The sequence below is a fragment of the Rhinolophus hipposideros genome (genome assembly GCF_964194185.1).
Source record: "Rhinolophus hipposideros genome assembly, chromosome: 26".
NCBI lineage: Eukaryota > Metazoa > Chordata > Mammalia > Chiroptera > Rhinolophidae > Rhinolophus > Rhinolophus hipposideros.
In genome coordinates this window covers 1,463,725-1,484,248 of record NC_138072.1, presented here as the reverse complement: position 1 = coordinate 1,484,248, position 20,524 = coordinate 1,463,725, and the positions used below count along the sequence as shown (strand labels likewise).

General features: G+C 43.1%; 1 protein-coding gene across 1 annotated transcript in view; it reads right to left on the bottom strand.

The window, feature by feature from the left end:
* Positions 1-1,314: 1,314 nt before the first annotated feature.
* Positions 1,315-20,524, bottom strand: part of KIF14 (kinesin family member 14) — a gene marked incomplete at both ends in the record, with an annotated part of 42,224 nt that continues 23,014 nt past the window's right edge. The window contains 13 exons of the mRNA XM_081038952.1: positions 1,315-1,604; positions 1,949-2,087; positions 2,903-2,977; positions 3,967-4,089; positions 4,747-4,905; positions 7,289-7,473; positions 7,650-7,874; positions 9,036-9,127; positions 13,121-13,221; positions 16,032-16,164; positions 16,698-16,791; positions 18,810-18,936; positions 20,262-20,414. Coding sequence (XP_080895078.1) covers positions 1,315-1,604; positions 1,949-2,087; positions 2,903-2,977; positions 3,967-4,089; positions 4,747-4,905; positions 7,289-7,473; positions 7,650-7,874; positions 9,036-9,127; positions 13,121-13,221; positions 16,032-16,164; positions 16,698-16,791; positions 18,810-18,936; positions 20,262-20,414 — 1,896 coding nt within the window. The remainder of the gene's footprint in view (positions 1,605-1,948; positions 2,088-2,902; positions 2,978-3,966; positions 4,090-4,746; positions 4,906-7,288; positions 7,474-7,649; positions 7,875-9,035; positions 9,128-13,120; positions 13,222-16,031; positions 16,165-16,697; positions 16,792-18,809; positions 18,937-20,261; positions 20,415-20,524) is intronic.

Genomic DNA, 20,524 nt, shown 5'->3' with positions numbered 1-20,524 from the left:
AAAAAATGAAAGTTGTCATAATTAGTATTAGTGTTTGGTGAGTGTAGTTACGTGTTTGGTTTGCAACAATGGGAGACCTACTACCACGGCAGAGCCATTACAAGTGTGAGTCTGGAACAAAATACATGAAGCAAATCAGTACTTTTTTTTTTTTTAAATAAAACCTCATACAAAGAGACAATTCTGCAGCTAGCAAAATTTATGAAAGGCATTTTCTTTATAACATTTCTTATTAGTGCACATGATTCTAATAGCCAATATATTTTCACCACTCACATACTATATAACAATTTATTTAAGAGTATAAATATATATATATATATATAAAATATACACAAAATTTTACAAAGACACTAAATGGTTTCTGACCAGTGAAATCATGAGAGCAGAAAGTAAGGATTGAAATCGAACATTCCACTGTTCGGACTGCAACAAGTGCCGTTTATTCAAACTGTCCCAAACTCATTCATATGCTAACAGCCAGTTTCCACTCATCCAGCCAAAGCGCAGGCACTATCTGCACGTAGAAAAGGGCAGAAGAAAGGCGAGGGCTGTTTGAAAGAACTGTTCTCCAGGCCCCGAGTATCTGCCAGCAGAACTGCTGTGGCTTTTTCAATTCCACGGATGCCTGTGGTCCAGGATATCAAACTACTTCCTTACTGTAGGACCCCAAAAGCAGAATATCATCTTTATGAGCTGATCGTAGATAGAAAGGTGTTTTCAACCCGTGAAATACAACGAGGATCTTACATCTTCATCAAGTCAGGCACAAACTTTCGTTACCCCTTTAACAAAACAAGCCCGTGAAGAGCAGCTCCAGCCTCTGACCGCCCATCCCACCCGAGCTGAGTGGGACTGGCATGTCTCCGTGGTTTTAAGTTCTACTCATGCAGCCCCCGTCGTGGACCCTGGATAACCATTCACACAGAGGCCAGTGAACCACCCAGACAGCACGTCAGTGTTAAAGATGAGCGTGCAAGTTCCAGGCAATGACACAGCAGCGCAATGACTGCTCACGTGGTTTTGGACTCCCCGCTTCGGTCTGTTTGCCCCAGCGCCCCAACATGGTAGCAGCTGTTCCGAAGTGGCTGCTGATGGACATCTGGGGGCCACACGAGGCAACCGAAATCAGCAGCCCACCCTGTGTACAGCCCCCGGCCACGGGAAGGCCGCCAGCACACACGGACGTCCTGGGAACAGTCACGCTGGTTCCTGCAGGAGGAGAGCTGCCCACCTGTCCGCTCTCATGGTGCCCACCGCCACGCGTCCGGCCGGGTGTGCCTTTCCGAGCCACATGGGGCGTGAGAAGGGAGCTCAGACGTGCGTGGGCACAGCTTTCCTCCCGGAGCAGTCAGTCCTGCCTGACCTGGGGTGCTGCTGTCCTTCTCCACTACCTTGGTGACAAATGTCCCAGGGTTTCCACGCATCCACTCTCTCCTCAGACTCGAAACAGAAGATGAGGGCCTGGGCCACGGAGTCCAGCTCCCGGCAGCTCTCCGTGCAGCGGCCAGGAGCGCAGGCCCCGACGCCCCTGCAGAAATCCCCCGCCACGCTGCACAGACGGTCCGCACAGGTCCTGAGAAGCAGGCCGTCTGGGGGGCATCCTGTGCGGGGAGGAGAGACCGGTAACCACCTTTCCACTGGTCATCAGGCACCTACCCCTTCTGTCACTCTGAAGGCACAGCGACAGTATCAACAGTTCCAAACCATTATTCAACTTATCTGCTAAATAAGCAGGTGGGCTTTTGAAGGATCAAACTATTTCAGCAGAAGTACTTAGTATATTAAGTGGGAATTCAATCTACAAGCTCCTGTCTTGGTAATTAATGTCAATGAAGCAGCATTAGTTAGGCTTCAGTTAAGGACTCAGACCAGAAAGGAAAAGATGTCTGAGATCCCTTAAGTCAGAAAATTCTGACTACCCACAAGTCCCATTCGGAGTACATACCTCTCATCACAGAAATAATAATTTGAACGGTCTGCTCTAAGCAATGTTTTAACTTCAAGAATTGTGGGGCGAGATCAACCACCCTCTTCAAATCTTGGGATCCAGAAGTTTCTTCTTGCGCTTCAGTTCTGGAACTTTTCTGTGTAAATAAAGTTAACATTTTTAAAAATACAGAAGAGGCGCCATGGCAGTAAGGCTTAGTGGATGTGATTTTAGGCGCCAGAATCTTATCTTCAAGAAAGAGAGTGAGTTTAACTTTGTCAGCAGCACTTAGGTCTATTTCTGCAAGCAAGACCAAAACACAACATCAACAATTACTGGTGGTTGTGTTTTTAAATAAGAATTAATTTTAATTAACTTTAAATCAAAGCCCAATCACCCTTTTTCATGAGAATGGAATAAAACAAGAGTACCATTTATTATCCAATATCATAAAAGATAAATTTACTTAATAGATTTGTAACTTTAACTTTATAGCTCTCATTTATTTTATTTAAATGAAATGTTCAAGCCACAGAAATTTACCCCCCTTTTAACACACTGATTACATACATAGTGTATCCCTTTCTGTTTACCTCTAAATGACAGTAAAGTAACCTGTCTCGTTCACCCGTATTTTAGACTCTAAGCACACTGATTAGTGAACACAAGTGTTTAGCCATGACCATCCAAGCGAAAGCTGACAGTCCCTAAAGCAGTAGGAGTAAGAGCCAGAACACATTAGCGCTAATCAAGGTCTATTCATAGCTTGTCTGTCATCCAAACTCGGAAGTTTTGACAGCCAGGAGGATAAAGCTGGAAAGCTACCTACTGCACAAGCTTCCACTAAACGTGCCCGCAGGGCTTACCTGGCCAAGGATCAAAACTGAAACCGACATAACCACAGGTGAACCCAATGACATGATAAAACGCACTGAACAAAAGTTACAGGAAACAATGGAAAGCTTCTCTTACTGTTCTCCATTCAGCAAAGATGTTTTCAAGAGACGCAATCAATGCCATGGCTTTCGAGCTCATCTGCTGGGTAACCTACAGAGAATGTTCGAACGTTTTATTACACAAGTCACTTCTTAGAAGTAGAAAGACCCTAGAACTCCACGTGGCCGCAGGGGGAAGAGTGTGGTCCATGTCAGACCCGCCAGCGTCCAATTAGAGAGTGAGCAGGTGGGATGTCCGACCCTGGCTCAGAGCACCTGGTCAGCAATCTCACGGGAACACCAGCCACCCTGCCTTGCAAAGTGGTGACGCTCACATGATTGTAAGTAAGCACCTAGTCCAGCGACCATCATATCTCACAACCTGTGACACAGGTGTTAGGACCTATGACAGGTGACACGCCCGGGCCAGAGCACCGAGTGACTTGGTGAATGGCCACTGGAGAGTGACAGACCAGGTTTTCCACACAGGCCTCCAGGGTCACACCCAGTCTTTCCTCACGCGTCACCTGGAAGGGGGAGCTGGCGCGGGGCCAGGAGGCTTATTTCGGGAAGTCACTCAGCTCTTCATTGGTTCTATGAAATAACTGATGTGAGCCCCCCCGGCAAAAGACTCAGTGCAAGATACCAGATCAATCAACGGTAGTTTCCATTCTGAAGTGGAGAAGTCGAGGCCTAAACAAAGGACCATCAATCAGAAAGTGAACACTAGGTGTCACTGTCGCTCCATGCTGCTGGGGCATTCCCTGCCGGCATTCCCACTGCCCAGAGCTGTCAGGCTCTGGGAAAACATTATCAGAGGAGGGCTATCCCTTTGTGTGGGGTGTAAATGTCTAACTAGTACATTGTTTTGTACACCTGAAACTAATAAAAAAAAGACAGTAACAGAGGCCGCAGTAACTCAAGACTAACTTGGGAAGATATCACCATGACATAAGGCTCCATCAGCCTTTTCAGCAAAAAACAACACAAACTAAAATACATGAATTTACAAACATCTAATTCATTGAGTGCAACTATTTTTAAAAAACCAACTTTATCCACCTTCTGGCACCATAGAGAGCCTCCCTTCCTTGCGCTCACCTCGTTCCGGGGGCACTGCCGCAAGAGTTCATGCCGAAGCTCTTCTGCTTTTTCTATTCCAGAATCTAACAGCACCCTCGCTCCTGAGCCTACACCGTCCCAAAGGACAGCCATGAAATCCTCCTAGAAACAGTTTTAAAGCATTAACTGACAGATTCAGGTTTTGTATATTTTTTAAATTATCAAATAATTTCTATATTTTGTGCTTATTTTAGGAATTAATATATTCCAAGTTTATTAAATTCAACTACAGCTAGCCTAAGAACTAACAGACCCTAAGGGGAACAGATCAGCAAATCTGTAATTTAGTATCCCATATATAACAGGTGGCAACTAACAGTCCCTAAGGGGAACAGATCAGCAAATCTGTAATTTAGTATCCCATATATAACAGGTGGCAAGGCTGTCTGTCAGCTTGGCGGGATACTATGTTGCGAGAGCTCAGTGACATCCAAATACTATGTTGTCATTAGCCTGCGGCATCTAAGCAAGCAGATACATAGTTTCTAGAGTTAGGGTTTTTCCCTGGAGGACTGGCTGACCAAACCCTCCACGGCAGTTGGCTCTCATCAAACCAAGGTCCAAGTGGGAAAGTGAGAATTCCAAAATTAACAGTACACTCAGCCAACTTCGGCTGAAACAGTTTGTACTCAGTGATGAACTAGTGAAAGTATGAGCTGTTTTAAAATAAACACAACGGGTCCTGCTTAGTGACATTGTCATCAGAAGTCCCCACTGCCACTCAGACGGAGACTTTCGAAGCTCACGCTGCTACGTCACCTGGCCACTGCCCGAGTCGTGGCGTCTGTTTCCCAGAAAATGGAGCTTGCTCCCTTTCAGAACCGCTAACTGTCCCACACACTTCACAGCTTGGTGCACCATCTGGATGACTTTCTTTTGAGCATCTTTTACCATCGAGGAAATATCTGAACCGCATCCCTGTAAGACAAAAAGGGACCAGTATATCAGATACATGAGATTACGGGGGAGGTGAAGAAAAACGTGAGGAAAATACGTTCTGCATTCACTGACATAGGACAGTGTTTCGTAAGTCTCAGAACCGGAAAACACGAACGCTCTCGCTGCTGACGGTGATAAACGACTAAGACACAAGGCCTCACACACTCGCCGGAGACACAACGGCAAGTCCACTGCCAGCCAGCCAGCCAGAAGACAAACTGCTCAGCGAATGCCAAGCGACGGGAAGGAAGTGGTGGCTCTGCCTGGACCTTGCCCCGCCCCAATAGCCATCTGACAGGTGGTTAACAGCTATTTCCTTTCATCAGGGGAGAAGGAACAGGAGAGAGGAAGGGGGAGGGAAAGGGGGAGCACGCTTCTGACAGAGGCTGCTACTACAGCAAAGCGCACCCACGAGGAGGGGGGTGTCTCCCGAGGGGCTCTGGGACCCGCCATCGTGGTGACTCCGTCTCTCGGCTGCGTCTGGAATATGCCAGTAACAGACACGGAGGTAGAAAGTGCCGCTAACTGAACCCAGCTTTGCCGCTTCCCCTGCGCCCCGCCTGCCTTCCCCTCCGGGTACCTGTGCTGTCCTCCTCCCTGCCCCATAGAATCAGCTCTCACAGGGCCACCGGCCACAGCCCCCGAGTCAAGTTCAAAGGCTCCTTCTCCACAATGAGGAGGAGGAGCTTCTCAGGACGGCACCACCTGACCCCCAGCAGCCCGCCAGGCCGGCGCTGCTGCTTTTAGTCTCCAGGTGACGACGAAATGGAGACTCAGGACGTTGCCCAAGGGCACACAGCTAATCCAGTGTGGGTGCACACATGGCACCTCCAGCTGCCAATGCTGGGCTCGCGGCTTTGCTTTCATCGTTCTGGGAGGCAGCCGGGCGTCTCGCCCTCGCTCCCAGCGCAGTTACCCTCCAGCCGGGCCCTTCCCCGGCCAGGCCTCAGCGGCCGGCCTCCAGCTCTGACCCGGCCAGCCCTCCCGCCATCCACAGGTGGTGTCCGCGAGAGACCCTCCTTGTACAGGCGCCCACGCCGGTCTGCAGCCACTTGACTTACAGCCCCTCTAATTCCTCACTAATTATACGGTCGGCCCTTCATAACCACGTGAAGTTACAATCAGCTCAGTAACCAGTGTCCAACTGAGCGTCTATCAAATGATGAGTCCTGTGAAAAAGGCCCGCCCGGTCCCTCTGCCTGCCCCGAGCAACCAGGCTTGGAAACATGGTACATTATGGGCAGAACGGGCGAAGTACAGGGTTATCAGAAAAGCAAGTAAGCGAGACGTGCAACCTAGGCTTGGGGACACCCAGAAAGACCTCCTGGGGACAATAAACATTTGATTTCTAGTTAGATTAGTCAATCAAATAGAGATTTCCCGCCCCAGGAAGGAACTGCCCACTCAGGAGGTGTCTGATATCCCTGAACTCCCACAGTAACACAGCGTCCGTGGTGGGCACTAAACCTGCCCAAGTATTCTAGAATGTTTTGTTCCAGAGCCAAATGACCCATTTTCAAATACATTTCCCAGTAATACTGTGGCCACATGGGGTTGCATGATTAAGTTCTGGCCAAAGATAAAGAGAAATGTCCTATTTCCCCTAAGAGAAAGCCCCTGGCCCTGTCCTGGTCACTTCTTCAGTGACCTGCTGCTCTGAGCTCCTCACAGAGCTCCTCCCACATGGACTGTGAATGAAGGGCCACCTCCAGACCCGGCAGAGGGTCTCCCTGGGAGGGGCTTGGGTCCCAAGGGACGTGAGGAGAATCCCCAGGCCTGATGGGACACAACGTAAGCCTTTAGCTTACCTCTTCCTCACAGCCAAGGCCAAGTCTTACCTGATACAGGTAAACAGAAAAAAATTACTTTCCTTGTTTCGACATCGTCAGTTTGTGAGTCACTGGGCATGAGCTGAAACCCAACCCATAACCAGAGCAAGACGTGGCCGCTCTTCCCGACAGCCTCCGTAAGGGCTGGCAGAGCACAGCAGTCTGACCTCTGGGCCTGGGCTCAACCCCAACTCTGTCACTTAATGACGTGACGCTGCGTGGGCTACTATCCACCCCGGGCCTCCATTTCTGCGTCTACAAAACGGGGATAACATCAGCCCTACCCCTGCGTTGTTACAAGGACGTAACCGAGCTAAGCTTTGCAAATGACAGAATCCTGTGGCCGGCACACAGAAAGCCAAGGGAATTCCTGGCTCAGCAGGTCAGTTACAGACTCCAGTGTCAGGCTTTCAGACCCGAAATCACTTCTGAAAATGCTCCAGCTCTAGTTTTGGGGGCAATGCAAACAGGAAAAAAAAAAAGTAAATGCTGAAAAAATGCCTTCTTCAAAGGACAACGGCAAATGGACTCACCTGCAAAAACAACTGTAAGTGGCCTCCCAGCTTTTTAACCTCTTGTCTCAACTCCTCTTCAAGCCGAGCTGTGCAGGTGCCGGGTGTGACGTCACTCAGCCAGTGCGTGGTGAGCTCCACAAGCTGCCCGAAGGCACATGCCACCTGGACGGCCCCGACCTGGGCTGCCCGATCACAAGAGAACACTTTGAAAGAAGAAGGACAGTTATTGGCAGGCGTCACACCCAAAGAGAAGAACTCCTACGTGACACCACTCAAACAGTTCAGACAGCCAGGAAGTGCCACTAGATGTGACAGTCATTCAAACACAGTGCCATGTGCCGTGACGGCTCGTGCGAGGTGACAGCAGGGCGGTGCTTACGGTCATCCTGACTGTCCTCATCTTGGTCGTTGTGGGCTTGGGAAATGGCCAGGAGTCCCTGGTACACTCGAAGGAAATGACCCACCAGGCTGTCCGCCATCGTTCTCTCTTCACCATAACTCTGGCCAAGGACAGCTAATGACGAACCAATGAATTCTCTGCAAATTCCAGGGAGAAATGATTCTGCAGGATTGGAGTACATGGTGCTTGATTTCTCCACAAACCCTGTTTCAACAGAAAACAGCCATCGTAAGCCTGGATTTCAGGCACAGCACTTTCAAACAAATGCTCCATGAACCACTTGCCAATACACCCAAAGCAGGCTATGCTCGTCTCACTGCGTCCTCATTTCTAGATGTCAAGGTGAAGGCAGATCCATGAAGAACCCCCTGCCCTGTCAAATGACATCCATCCTCAACCGCAGCATAAATCACAGAAGAGTGAACACCCTTCGTTTCATCGCCTTTATTTACTGTTTGGTAACACTTATCTGAATCAGGGAAAACAATGGCAGAATAAAATAATGTAAACATAATAAACATAGGTATCCTAATATAAATAAAATTAATTTCATTGACTCGTGAGCTGCAGACTAGGCAATAGAGCAAGTATATTAGAAGGGGTGTCTCAGCAGCTCTACTTTACAGCAGTTCCTTCTGTGGGTTATACTATAACCAAGACAGGCTGGAAGCAACGATCACCTATCCTTAACAGACCTCGCCTTTGGGGGACAGACTCAGACATTTTCTAAGCGCTGTCCACACCTCGTGTAAACGGAAAAGCTCGAAAGAGTTCATTCGGAGCCCCCGGGGGCGACTTGGTCCCGGAAGTTACCACATAAGTAAAATGATTCTCAGCGAATACAGACGATTGTTGTTCTGGTCCAGTTCATAGGCGATTATAAACAGCAAACTAAAAGGAAGGTAGAATGAAGCACAGGGTGGGGATAGCAAGAGTCTAGACCAAAGATCAGAAAGAAGAAGAAAGAAAACCTGCAGCACAAGGCGGTTTTGTTGGCCAAGCAAACCGACACCACCCTGAGCATAATGACGTAACCCAGCCCCTCTCCGGCCCTGGCGGACACGTGCGCACCGCCCCCTCCTTGCACAGACACTAACACACTCTGCACATTACTGTTCTAGTTATAAGGAGATATCCCTGTGCATTTCTGCACACACATATCTTCTACATCTGAATTTAGCCAGGCTGCTAAAGGCTCTGAAATAAATCACATACCACAGAGTTTTACAAGAGGAGGAGGTCCCGCTGCTCATTTTACAGGGAAATGGAAACTTCCAGGGGATTAAAGGACTTGCACAAGAACAAGAAACGAGAGTGGTAGAGCCAGGACCTGACATTTACAAGAACATTTGGTGAAGGACACACCTGAATGTGAAGAATGCGAATTCTGAACTGGGAGAGCTTGGATGTCACGCAAACAGCCCGAAACCCTTCTGTTCTTCACCAAGCTCCTGCTCCTGAGAAAAGAGAAGCCAGAGATTAGCTCTTGTATCCCATGTGGAATAATATCACTGAGAACATTCGTTTCTAAGTTCTCTAAAGAAAATGCTTGTGCGTGGTATTTTCCACAGAAACATTTTCATCAAGGATTAACTTCATTGGGTTCACTGAGCAAGGATTTTATTATTTACAAGTATTGTTCTGTGCGTATAATTAACTGAGTAAATATTTATGGAGTACCATTATTTACAGGCTCTGGGCTCACTGAGCTTCAGGTTCATAGGAAAGAGAGGAATTGGGCAAATAAGTACAACAACGTGAGGCGTGTGATGAGAGCACAGAGAGCTGTGGCAGACTCAGGCGGAGAACTTGACCTGCCCCCCGGGAGCAGCACGCTGAGGGAGGAGGAGGGGCCATCCGAACAGGGAGCAGGCGTGGAAAGCAGGGAACCGTGTTTCAGACACAGGCCCTGAGGTGTGGGAAGGGCTGCAGTGCAGGACAGGAGGAAGGCTGGGTGGTGTGCAGGGCCCAGCCCAAGGTGGGCCTGGCATGTCAATTGAGGAAGCTGAGATTTTGTCCCAATGCACTCTTGGGAAGGATTTTAAACAGGGAAATAAATGATCTGAGAAAACAAATATTCAAATAAATCTCTGCTACGCCCTGTGAAAAGCAGAACAAGGTGAAATGCAGCAGAAATGGAGGAATGACTCCACCTTCAGTCTTCCTTTGCTGCCTCTTTTCCCCATAATAACGCCCAGATCTCTGCACCATGTGGGACTGGCTTCTGGCTGTTGCTCTTCTTTTCTAACTGCTTCTGCAAAAAGCCGCCTACTTAAACATTGCCATCATCTACCCATTTTCTAAGCTCTGACGCCAGCCCCCACTGTGTGAACCGCTCGAGCTGTGGCCTTGATCTAAATCTAGTGGCTCCTCTGAAGTCTTTTCCTTAACAGAACTCTCGACTATTGTTGGCCAAGCAAAGAAAAACACTATTTGTTGAAAAGATTGGTAAACAAAAGCATATTCTATCTGTCGTAGCCTAAATGTTTCCAGCACCAACCTTCCCCGTGGATTCCTACAGAAGAACACAGAAATTGAACAGGTAATAGGGAGAGGAAACGCCAACTCTAAGGGTTAGTGTTTTGTACTCGGAGTGAAAGGAAAGGCCCATTCTGTCAGTGAGTTTAAACTAGGAAAATGTATTCCTTCTCCACTGTCGAAGGTAAATAATGTTTAAACTCAAATAAAGAAAGTGCTTATCACATTCCTTTCCAAGAATTTTTATTTAACAGCAGGGGAAATTTTCCTTTTCACTGTCAACAGCACCTATCAAAGTCTACAGGCAGCCAGGCTGGTCTATTTTACTGCAACACTCACTGCCCTGAGACACTTCCATAATTAAGAATCTGCCAGCGTTCCCATTCCCTGCAGCCATTCGCAGCATTTGCGATTCTGTCATAAACATTCTTACAAAGCTGAAACTTCACTTACAAGGCCTCTGACCAAGAGCAATTCACTTTTTTAATGATGCTTTTAAATTATACAAGTTCTCAAAACATCTCTGCCAAATGAAAACACCGAATTTCAAAATCTTAGAAAATATTAAGAATAGTTTTGATTTTTCAGTAACGATTGAAGCTTCTCTTGATTCCTAATTTTTAACCTAAAAGTCAGCAGGAAATAAATAAGATGTGAGTCATCAACATGCAATAGGCTGAAGTTTTAATGCTTGTTAATCGTTAATGCTTGTATTGTGATCCACAATCCTAAGTAATAAGATTTATATCTGTTTATAATAAAAAATAAGAACAAACCAGTAATCCTAACATCTAAAGGGATTTATAAATCACCTTCTGATGGCTTTGGAGGTCTGGTTTCATTTTTTGAGAGGCTTATGTTACTGTAGGTTGGCGTTAGGATCCCGAGCCATCTAATGCCACCCAAGGACCATTTCATTTTGTGCCAGAGCCTAATTCTGCTTTGAAGTCCTCAAGACCAACCAGCTGAAGAGATCACTGTTTATTGGGATTAGATCAGAAACCATATCCTGTCTCTATTCCAAATATATTAAGCACCCAATAAGAAGAGTTTCCATTTCCTGAACACCCACCCACTGTAGGAGGAGCTTTACCTACATTGTCTCTAATCCTCATAACAAGTCAGCAATGTTATCACATAATCACCACCACCATCACCATCCACCCCCTGGCGGTCACAGAAGTAGCAGGAGGAGCCCCGGCTTTTATACATGACCTCACTTCATCTTAGTGATAAGCTCGTAGAGTAGTAATGTATTAGTGTCTCCCTCTTACAGCTGAGAAAACTGAAGCCTAGGATGGAATGTCACTTGCCCAACGGCCACACTGAGCATAGATTAGAAGCCAGGCTCTGATGTGACTTTTTCACTTTACTACGTTGTAGGGCATAGAGATGTGTTCCCTAGACTCAGCGAGCTCAGAATCTGTTTAAAGGACATGTTTCATACGTCTTTCAGCTTCAAATGCATAGCTCTCATGTATATCACACACAGCATACGTGTATAGAGTGTTATGTCTTGGCTGTTTCTTACCGTAACTTAGCAGTTACCACGTAGCAAGTAAAACAAAAGTAACGGGAAAGGTCGCCATAAAGTAGATCCATGTCTGAGATTTTAAAAATGAGATTAAAATAAGCCCAATCAAAAACAAGAAACGCCTAAAAAGGTTTGGAAATCCAGATGGATGCTGAGCTGTGGCTGAAGCGATGAAGTTAAAAAAAGTTATTTAACCAGAACAATCCTGTTCTTTCACACGCAGAAGAGAGGCCACACAGCACAGCAGTGAAGAAAAGCAGCATCTTTGGCGGCACTCAGAGCTGGATGGAGAAGCAGCTCGTCCCTCCTCAGCTCGGCCGGTTTGGACAAGTGACTTCACCTCTCTAAATCCTCAGCTCCTCAGCTGCACACGGGGTAATGACAACGCCAACCCGACAGTGTGGGGTAAGTGCCACCTGAGATAACGCTTAGCAAGCACTCAATAAAGGTTCTCGGTGGCGATGACTGTGCTGTGGTGTGAAGGCCATTGGCTCCCACCTCCAGAGAGCTGGCCCTGAGTATACACTTGGAGACCCCCTACCTCAAAGTCATTCACCCTCCATCTCAGGGACGCTACTGTCCCTAGTCAGTCACCGCAGGTAAAACCAGGGTTCGTCCTTGAGCCTTCACCCCCCTCAACCCCAGAGCTAGCACGTCCTCAATGACTCGTCCCCCTGACTCTACAACCCAGCTGTCCTCCAGCCTGCCCAGCCGGCCTTGTCCCTCTAGTTTCCTCGATTCCTGCTCCTCGAGGATGGGGTGACTTTTTATTCATCTTTGTATCCTCAGGACATGGCAGACAGTAGCCTTGTTTAAACACCAAACTAAGGAGGATTTATTTAAAAAGAAGTATTTGTTTATAAAGCAAACGAAGCAGCTACGTTGGTTCCAAGGCCACGGCTTCTCTATTATTCGGAAGCATTTGCCTTTCTATTCACCAAGCGTCTGAGGCCCAGGCAGAACGAACTTTTCCTTGAAAAGCAGCCATTCACTGTGGAAGTCTTTTATGTTCTTAGTTAATAAGCAGCAATAGTCCGATATAAAAGCTCTCTATCACCAGGATTTATTCCTTTGTGGTGCTCAGAGTAACTGGACTGCATGTCAAATTCTGTACCATACAATAAAGTATCAGAGAATATGCCAAATTCTTGAGAAAGGGTAATTTACAAGTAATAAACACTGTTCATTTTTATAGGACATTAGATTTATGCTACTCTAAGTTGCTCGTAAGACATGTATGCTGAAATAATGAACATTTTTGTTCCTACTTTAACTGACAGACAATTCGGTGCCCTGAATGCTGTGCCTGGACCGGTAACACACCATTTCTCTTACGTTACTGGGCTCACATCCATCACAACAACACAGTCCTTTTAAAATAAGGAACTGACACATGTGTAAACCCAGACAAGCAAACCGGTAACACAAATGTCTTTACCTCCTTCTAGAAAACGAAGAAACTGGGGCGTTGGTGATGTCAGATTCCCATTCGTCGTCAGGATCGCAGAAGATATCCTCAGCCCTGTTACTGCTGTTACTCTACAAAAAATAAAACAGAGTTTCTATTAATTGTGAATTTTAAAATGTTTAGCAACTAAGAAAAAAAGTCTAAATACTTTGTTACATTTAAAATAAAAAATTATCAAAATGACAGGTTACCTAATAAAAGTCTAAAACAATCACATTCCTGATCAAGTGAAAAATTAATCCCATGGTGCTTGGAGTTATATTAAAAGAGATCAACTAATAAAAGCAACAGCAATCATTGAATAATTCAGAGATAATAAACAGGATTTAGAAGGCGGTAAAAACAAACAAGATAAAATCCTCAGGAGAGAAATAAAAGAGTAATCTGATGTTAAGACTCAATCACTTGCTAGTTGAATATACCATGATCATAATAATAATCTATATTTTAATTTAAATATTTAAAGCAATAACAATTAAAGTCCTAACAAAGTGCCATGTGGAGCTTAATTCACAGTGTAATTATATGGAAAAAGAAGAATAGTACAGTGAACAGTTGAAAATAGGAAGAAGGTAATACTGAGGGTCGCTCACCCACCAGATTTTAATGTGTACTGTCAACACAAGAACAATCAAATGACCTCAGTACAGTTTTGTGTTGTTCTAATTACATTGGCAATTCACATTCAGAAAATTTAGAAATTATTCATACATATAAACACAAAGAAAAAAAATCTAAACACTCACAAACCTATCACTTAGAGATGAACACTGTCAGTGTTTAGGGTTCCTGTCAGTGTTTGGGGTTTTCTATTAGGAACATACCCGCATTCCTGGAATTAACCCTACTTGGTTACGGTATAACTATTTTTTTAGTATATCTTTTGGTTTCATTTACTCCATTTCATTCAGGATTTCTATTGCTGTGTTCATATTAAGATTGGTTTATAATTCTCTCCTGAATCATCTTTCCAGTTTTTGTGGCTTTTGTGTTGATTTTAATCAATTATTCTAGCATCCTAAGACAACTGTGACACTGTCCATCTTTCACTATATTCTAGAATAGTTCAAATAGACTAGGATTTATCCGTTCTTTGGAAGGTCAAGAGCTTACCCCCAAAACTGACTGGGATTCCCCACTGTTTTTTTCCAATGTCTTTTTTTGAGGCTGGTTTGTTGACAAACTTTTTAATTTATTGCATGATTATTCATCTATTAAGTCAACTTTCATGATTTATCATTTACTAGAAAGTCTTTTCTTTCTAGAAAATTATCAAATTTATTAGCATACAGTTTTATATGTAATTTTAAAATGCCTTTGCTATCTTTACTTCAATGCCACTGTCTACTCCTAAAATTACACAGTCATCTTTCCAAAGAACAAGGCCTTGAGTTTATTAATTTCTAATTTATCAATTATTGCTTTTATTTTGAACGATTCCTTCATTTGCTTTCCTTTGTTTTATTTTATTATTTTCTAGATTGAGTCAACTATTTACTTTCTTTTCATTGTTTCATTAAATAACTCAAACATTAGGGCTATAATCTGGCAACATCCCATAAGTTTTAATATATAATATCTTCATTATTGTTATTATCTAAGTAGTGTAAAATATAATTACATATAGCGTCCCATTATTTAAATGTGAAATATTTAACAAATAGTAGCAACAAGTTAATACATGTTGCAAGTATGTATTAAATGTTTTAGGGATGAGATAATAATATAGAGAAAAATTAACTTTACATTCATACCTCTCAAGGACACCACAATAAATTCTGTGTTTCCCTGAAAATAAGATTTAGCTCTACTGCTTCTTTTGGAGCAAAAATGAATGTACGACCCGGTCTTCATTATGTTAGATAAGACCTGGTCTCATATTACAATAAAAATAAGACCGGTCTTATATTAATTTTTGCTCCAAAAGATGCATTAGAGCTAATTGTCCAGCTAGGTCTAATTTTCAGGGAAACACTGTTGTACATGACTCAAACATGTAAATGTTTACAAAACAATTTAAAGAAAATTCAGAGAAGTGGGCAATGTTTCAGTAAGATCTCCCAACTGATAGATTCAAATACACCAAATTAAAAATGCCTGTATAACAAAATGAAACCAACAGAAGGCCAACATAAGCAGGGGAACAATGTGTGTTATAAAATAAAGGTTTGTTATCAAAATATGCAAGAAATTTTATAAATATATTAATTCATTACCCACACTTCAGCTGTTTAAAAATTCAAATGATATGAACGCGGTCTTTTCCCACAAAGAAACAGAGTCAAACCCTCAGACTCACTTGTAATTAAAACACACTGGTAACATTGGTAGGTAGCAATATTCCTGGAGAGCAAATAGTGAGCATCAAAGTATGATTAAAAAAATTCATATTTTTGGTACGATTTTATAAAGTAGAAGACAAGGAAATAAGGTATTAAAAACAAACAGATATCTAGGTATTCTTATAGTTGTGACTATTAAAACAGCAAACCACTGGAAACATCCAGAGCACCGCAATGGGGACGTGTACACACAATTACGTAAAATCGCATTATCAGGCACTGCAGATCATTTCAAATGATGCAAACTGCTTTATGTCTTCACATTTCCTCTTCCCTTAAGGTTAAATGTAAAATTTTAAAAACACACAATTATACCAATAGATGCAGCACTAAATTTCTCCATTACAGTCATAATTATATGAAAAGAACCCAATAAACCCTATCTACAGGCAAAAGTAAATATACTTAATTGTCATGGCTGGTTGGTTTTGTAACCGTGAGTTGCTTCTCTTTCATTTGCCAAACTATCTTTACTGAGAACACGTCACTTTCATATTTTTCATTTCAAAAAGTCTAGAGAGATTTTAAGAACACCAGACCTCATACAGCTCCTTCATGGCTGCAAGCTTGGATTCAAACTTTTCCAGGCTCCAGGAGGTGGAGATGCCCAGCCTCAGATTTCGCACCCGGACACACGTGTCCCCGCCACTTCCCCCATCGGACGCTTCGTGTCTGCAGGAAAAACCACAGGAGATACTCATCGGGAAACACACACGCCCATCGATTCTGAGAGTTCGCTGAATTAGAATAACTTCCATACAAATTCAGCCCACTGATGAAATCTTTCCATAGGTAAGCATTTTTATTATAGTGATAATCATGTCTAGTATATGCTACATTAAAACAACTTCTTATATAAAAATTTACAAATCCAAAAAATTTTAATAAGGTATCTTTCTTTTATAATGTAAAATACTGATAAATTTTCAACTCAAAAGAAAACAGTAAATCCTAAAGCATCTAAGATAGTTCTGTTTACAAAATACAGTGGTATGTTAATTGCTGAAAGCCTTTCATGGTACAGTGAGCTCTGAAAGGGGAGCCTAAACGTGTCACTGGGAATTCTGACACCTGCTCTTTCCTAGACAGACACTTACAAAACCTTGTCTTTAGAGAAACTAAAAAATAATAATAATAATAAATAACAGGAAGGTCAACCACTTTAAAACAAAGAATTACTTTACGATTAGGATAATCAAACTCACCTGCCAAAAACATAATATCTTTTAAATTTGTGGCTGATGGCATTGGCTTCCTGAATCATCATTGAGAGTTTCATGGAGCTCCAATTTGTCTGGACTAATAGAAAGCACACAGAGAAGATTCAAATACAAAACGAGCTCTAACATATCGGTAGGCAGAACAATTCTTGAAAAAACCCCTGCCTTGAAACGAATGGCTTTAACTACGTATTATAGAAGGTAGGGTTGATATTTGACTAACTTCTTCAACCCTTGTTGGTGCAATGAAATATTCTTCATATAAAATGAGGTCTTGCCTCTGTGGCGGCATTGAAGATAATTGAAGTTGACATAGAGAGGATAAGAATTTTATGAGAGAGGAAATACCAAAGACAATGCTTTTCCGTCTATCTTTAATGATTTTTCCCCCTAATTTCTAAAAGTATCCTTCAGCCTTATTTATATAGAGCCATAATCCTTTTTTATTTTGCCTGAAAATTTAAAATAGATATAGGTCTATCAGGACATAAAAAGGAAACAATTTGATCCACAACTCCACTTTCCTAATTTAAATGTAAGACTTTATCATAAATATTTTCCATATTGTTCAAACTTATAACCAGTATTCCATTATAAACACATTTTTTGAAAGGATAAAACTAATTATTTGTATAAATAAAAAAAATCAAGTATTCAGGGCTGGCCCGGTGGCTCAGGCAGTTAGAGCTCCATGCTCCTAACTCCGAAGGCTGCCGGTTCGATTCCCACATGGGCCAGTGGGCTCTCAACCACAAGGTTGCCGGTTCATGTCCCGCCCTTGGGCGGCAACTGGACATGGAGCTGAGCTGCGCCCTCCACAACTAAGACTGACAGGACAACAACTTGACTAGGAAAAAAGTCCTGGAAGTACACACTGCTCCCCAATAAAGTCCTGTTTCCCTTCCCCAATAAAATCTTTTAAAAAAAAAAAATCAAGTATTCACTGCAAGGTACTGTTTTAGGTCCTAAGAGAAATAAAAAGATGTATGAATACGATGTATTTCTTTATCTGTTGCAACAAATATAAAGAGCATAAATCGTTTCAAAGGAATTTCAAAATAGACGTTACAAAAAGCACACAACACAGCTACCACGTCTTCCGGCTGACAAACTGAACCTGAATGACGGGCCTGTAGAAATGATTATACTTTATAGGGAATACAGGGGCCGAGGAAGCTGCTAAGTAACAGGTGGAGGTACAATCAGCAAAACCCAGAACCTGTGAAACTCTCCACGGTCAACACCTGGTTTCTTCAGTGAGTGAATGACAGGGAGAAAGAGACAGAGAAGAGCGAATTTACAGATTAAAAGGGGCTTTTAAAGGGCATAGCTACCAAGCACGATAGATATGTGGGTCATGCTTGCATTCTGGGTCAAACCAAATATTAAAACGTATTTATGAAATAACCCAGGAAATTTTAATATGGCCTAGCTATTAAATGAGTATAAGAAATTACTATTAATATTTAATGTGTGCTAAAACTACCATAATTATGCTTAAAGTGACAGAGAAAAGAGAGTCCTTATCTAATGCAGAAATACACAGTATTTACTGTGAAGTATTTACAGACCAAGAGGTAAGGTGTCAGGAATTTGCTTCAAAATATCCAGGGAGGCAGGGGGACTGAGTATGGCTGAAACAAGACTGAACGTGTGCTGATAATGGCTAAAATGGGATGAGAAGTACATCAGGCTTTATTATACCAATCACTCTCCTTTTATAGTTTGAAATTTTCCATCATGAAAAAAAGGTTTCCATTAAAAACATGCTGTGCTCTACATAGAAATGTAAGAATGTTCACAATAATTAATGTCCAAATGAAAAAGAAAATGAAGTACTCGGTGATTAAGCAGTCTAGATATAAGAATTAAGGATCAGAATAAGACATGGTATTTTAAAAAACATGTCACACGTTAGCATAATACTATAAATAACTATTCTAAAAAGTGACTGTATGAATTTATTTAGATCCAGGAAAGTTAGCAACGTCTAGAGTAAAACATTTAATAGACAAAGGCAACTAACTCTAACCTGTATTATATTAAATAACATACACAGCGTTGGAAAATGCCTGGCTAAAATCATTATATACTCACTTGTAAAAGTTTTATCTTTATTGCTCTGACTTTGTTGCAATGTTTGCACTTCTTTAGCAATTTTTTGCTTCTCAGCTTCCAAGGCTTCCAGAATTTTCGTATGGCGGATGCTGTGGTCTTCTAAAGCCTAAGTGATATTCATTTAGACCCACACATGAGACATGCAAAGAGAGAGATTGTAAAGCCAGGTGGATAATGGTGACACCATAAATAAACCTCTCATTTCACAGTACATGTTCTATTGAGCATAAAAGGCTTTCAAAAATGATTGACAAAGTAGCTTTACAAAATGATTTTTCCCCACAACAAAATCATTCAGAATTTCTGATGACATAGATTAATCTTTTTCTTCTCATTGAGAAGAAGTACCAAAAAAAAAGAAACCCTTTAAAAAAAAAAAAGGGAAAAAAACTGCTCAAAAAAGCCCATATTCAAGAACATCTGTTGACTAAACAAAAAAGTTAAATGTGATGGACACCAAAAAGCCTCATTTGCCACAAATATGCCTTACAACAGCCCGCTAATCATTGTTTCTGAGATGGAACCAGTTCTGCTTTCTCTCCTGAAACTCCGAGGTGGCCGACTACCCCTTGGTGTCCTAGGGTTGACAAGTGACGTATGACCACTATGTTACCATGGCACATCCGAATGCCAGGGTCACTAGGGTTATTTTCTTTTACCCCCACCCCCGCCACAAAGTTAGAAAAGAGACGAAACTGCCCCTTGGAGTAAAGCTGAGATTAAGCTCTGATGACCAACGCAGCGATGGACACAGTGGCTCTCCATCATCAGTGACCACCAGAATTCCCTGTGGAAGCGGTTTCTGAGCCGGCAGTTCCGCATGGGGCCTGAGAACCTGCATTCTAACGGGTGCCGCGGACGCTGCTGGTCTGGGGGCCCCACTCTGAGAAGCCCTCACGAAACGAGAAAGCATGGCCAGAGGCTGACTGAAAGGGGACGGGCGGTGGTAACGCACTGCCATCTTGCTTTTGCCCTCAGTCCGGGAACTTGGTGAACGTGCCGGCCCCCTCAGTGATGACGGGTCAGTGCCTGGGCCGCGGCCCTCAGGAGTCCCCGGGCAGGTGGCCCACGCCGCCATCAGGGTGGGACTGGGGTGAGAACTGTGCCTTTCTCCCCGCCATTTTCATGCCCTTGCACTGTTTCTCTTTTTACATTACTTGGCATGACTGATCACAGGACAGCTGTGAATGCATAAAAAAAGGACAGTGGAACCAGCTGGAAAGGACAGCTGTGTCCTCTTCAAAATACATGTGTGTGACGCAGAGGCAGGTCTCTGGGCAGAGCCAGGACACCAGCTGTTAGACAAGAAAGGCCTTTCTCAGCTGGAGACGGCTTGGCTACCTCCTATTCAGATGCCGTAAGTTCTTGAAAAAAAGAGAAAAATCCAGTTTTTCCTCAAAGTAGCTCACACTAGCTATAAGACAAAATCACCTGTTTTGCAGCCAACGTCTCCACTTCTAAGCGCTTCTTGTTGATGTATATTTCCTGTTCAAGACGCTGCTTTGTCTTTTCTAATTCCTCAATTCTGTGATTAGCTTTTTGGTTATTAATTTCCTGCATTTTCTTCCTTTGAGACTCTTCTTTCTTTAAAGAACAATAATAAAAAATAACTAGGACAAAATTACAAACCATTTTTTTATAAAAAGATAGCCAAAATGTATAAAAGATCCCTTTCTTTAATCAATGCACAAGAA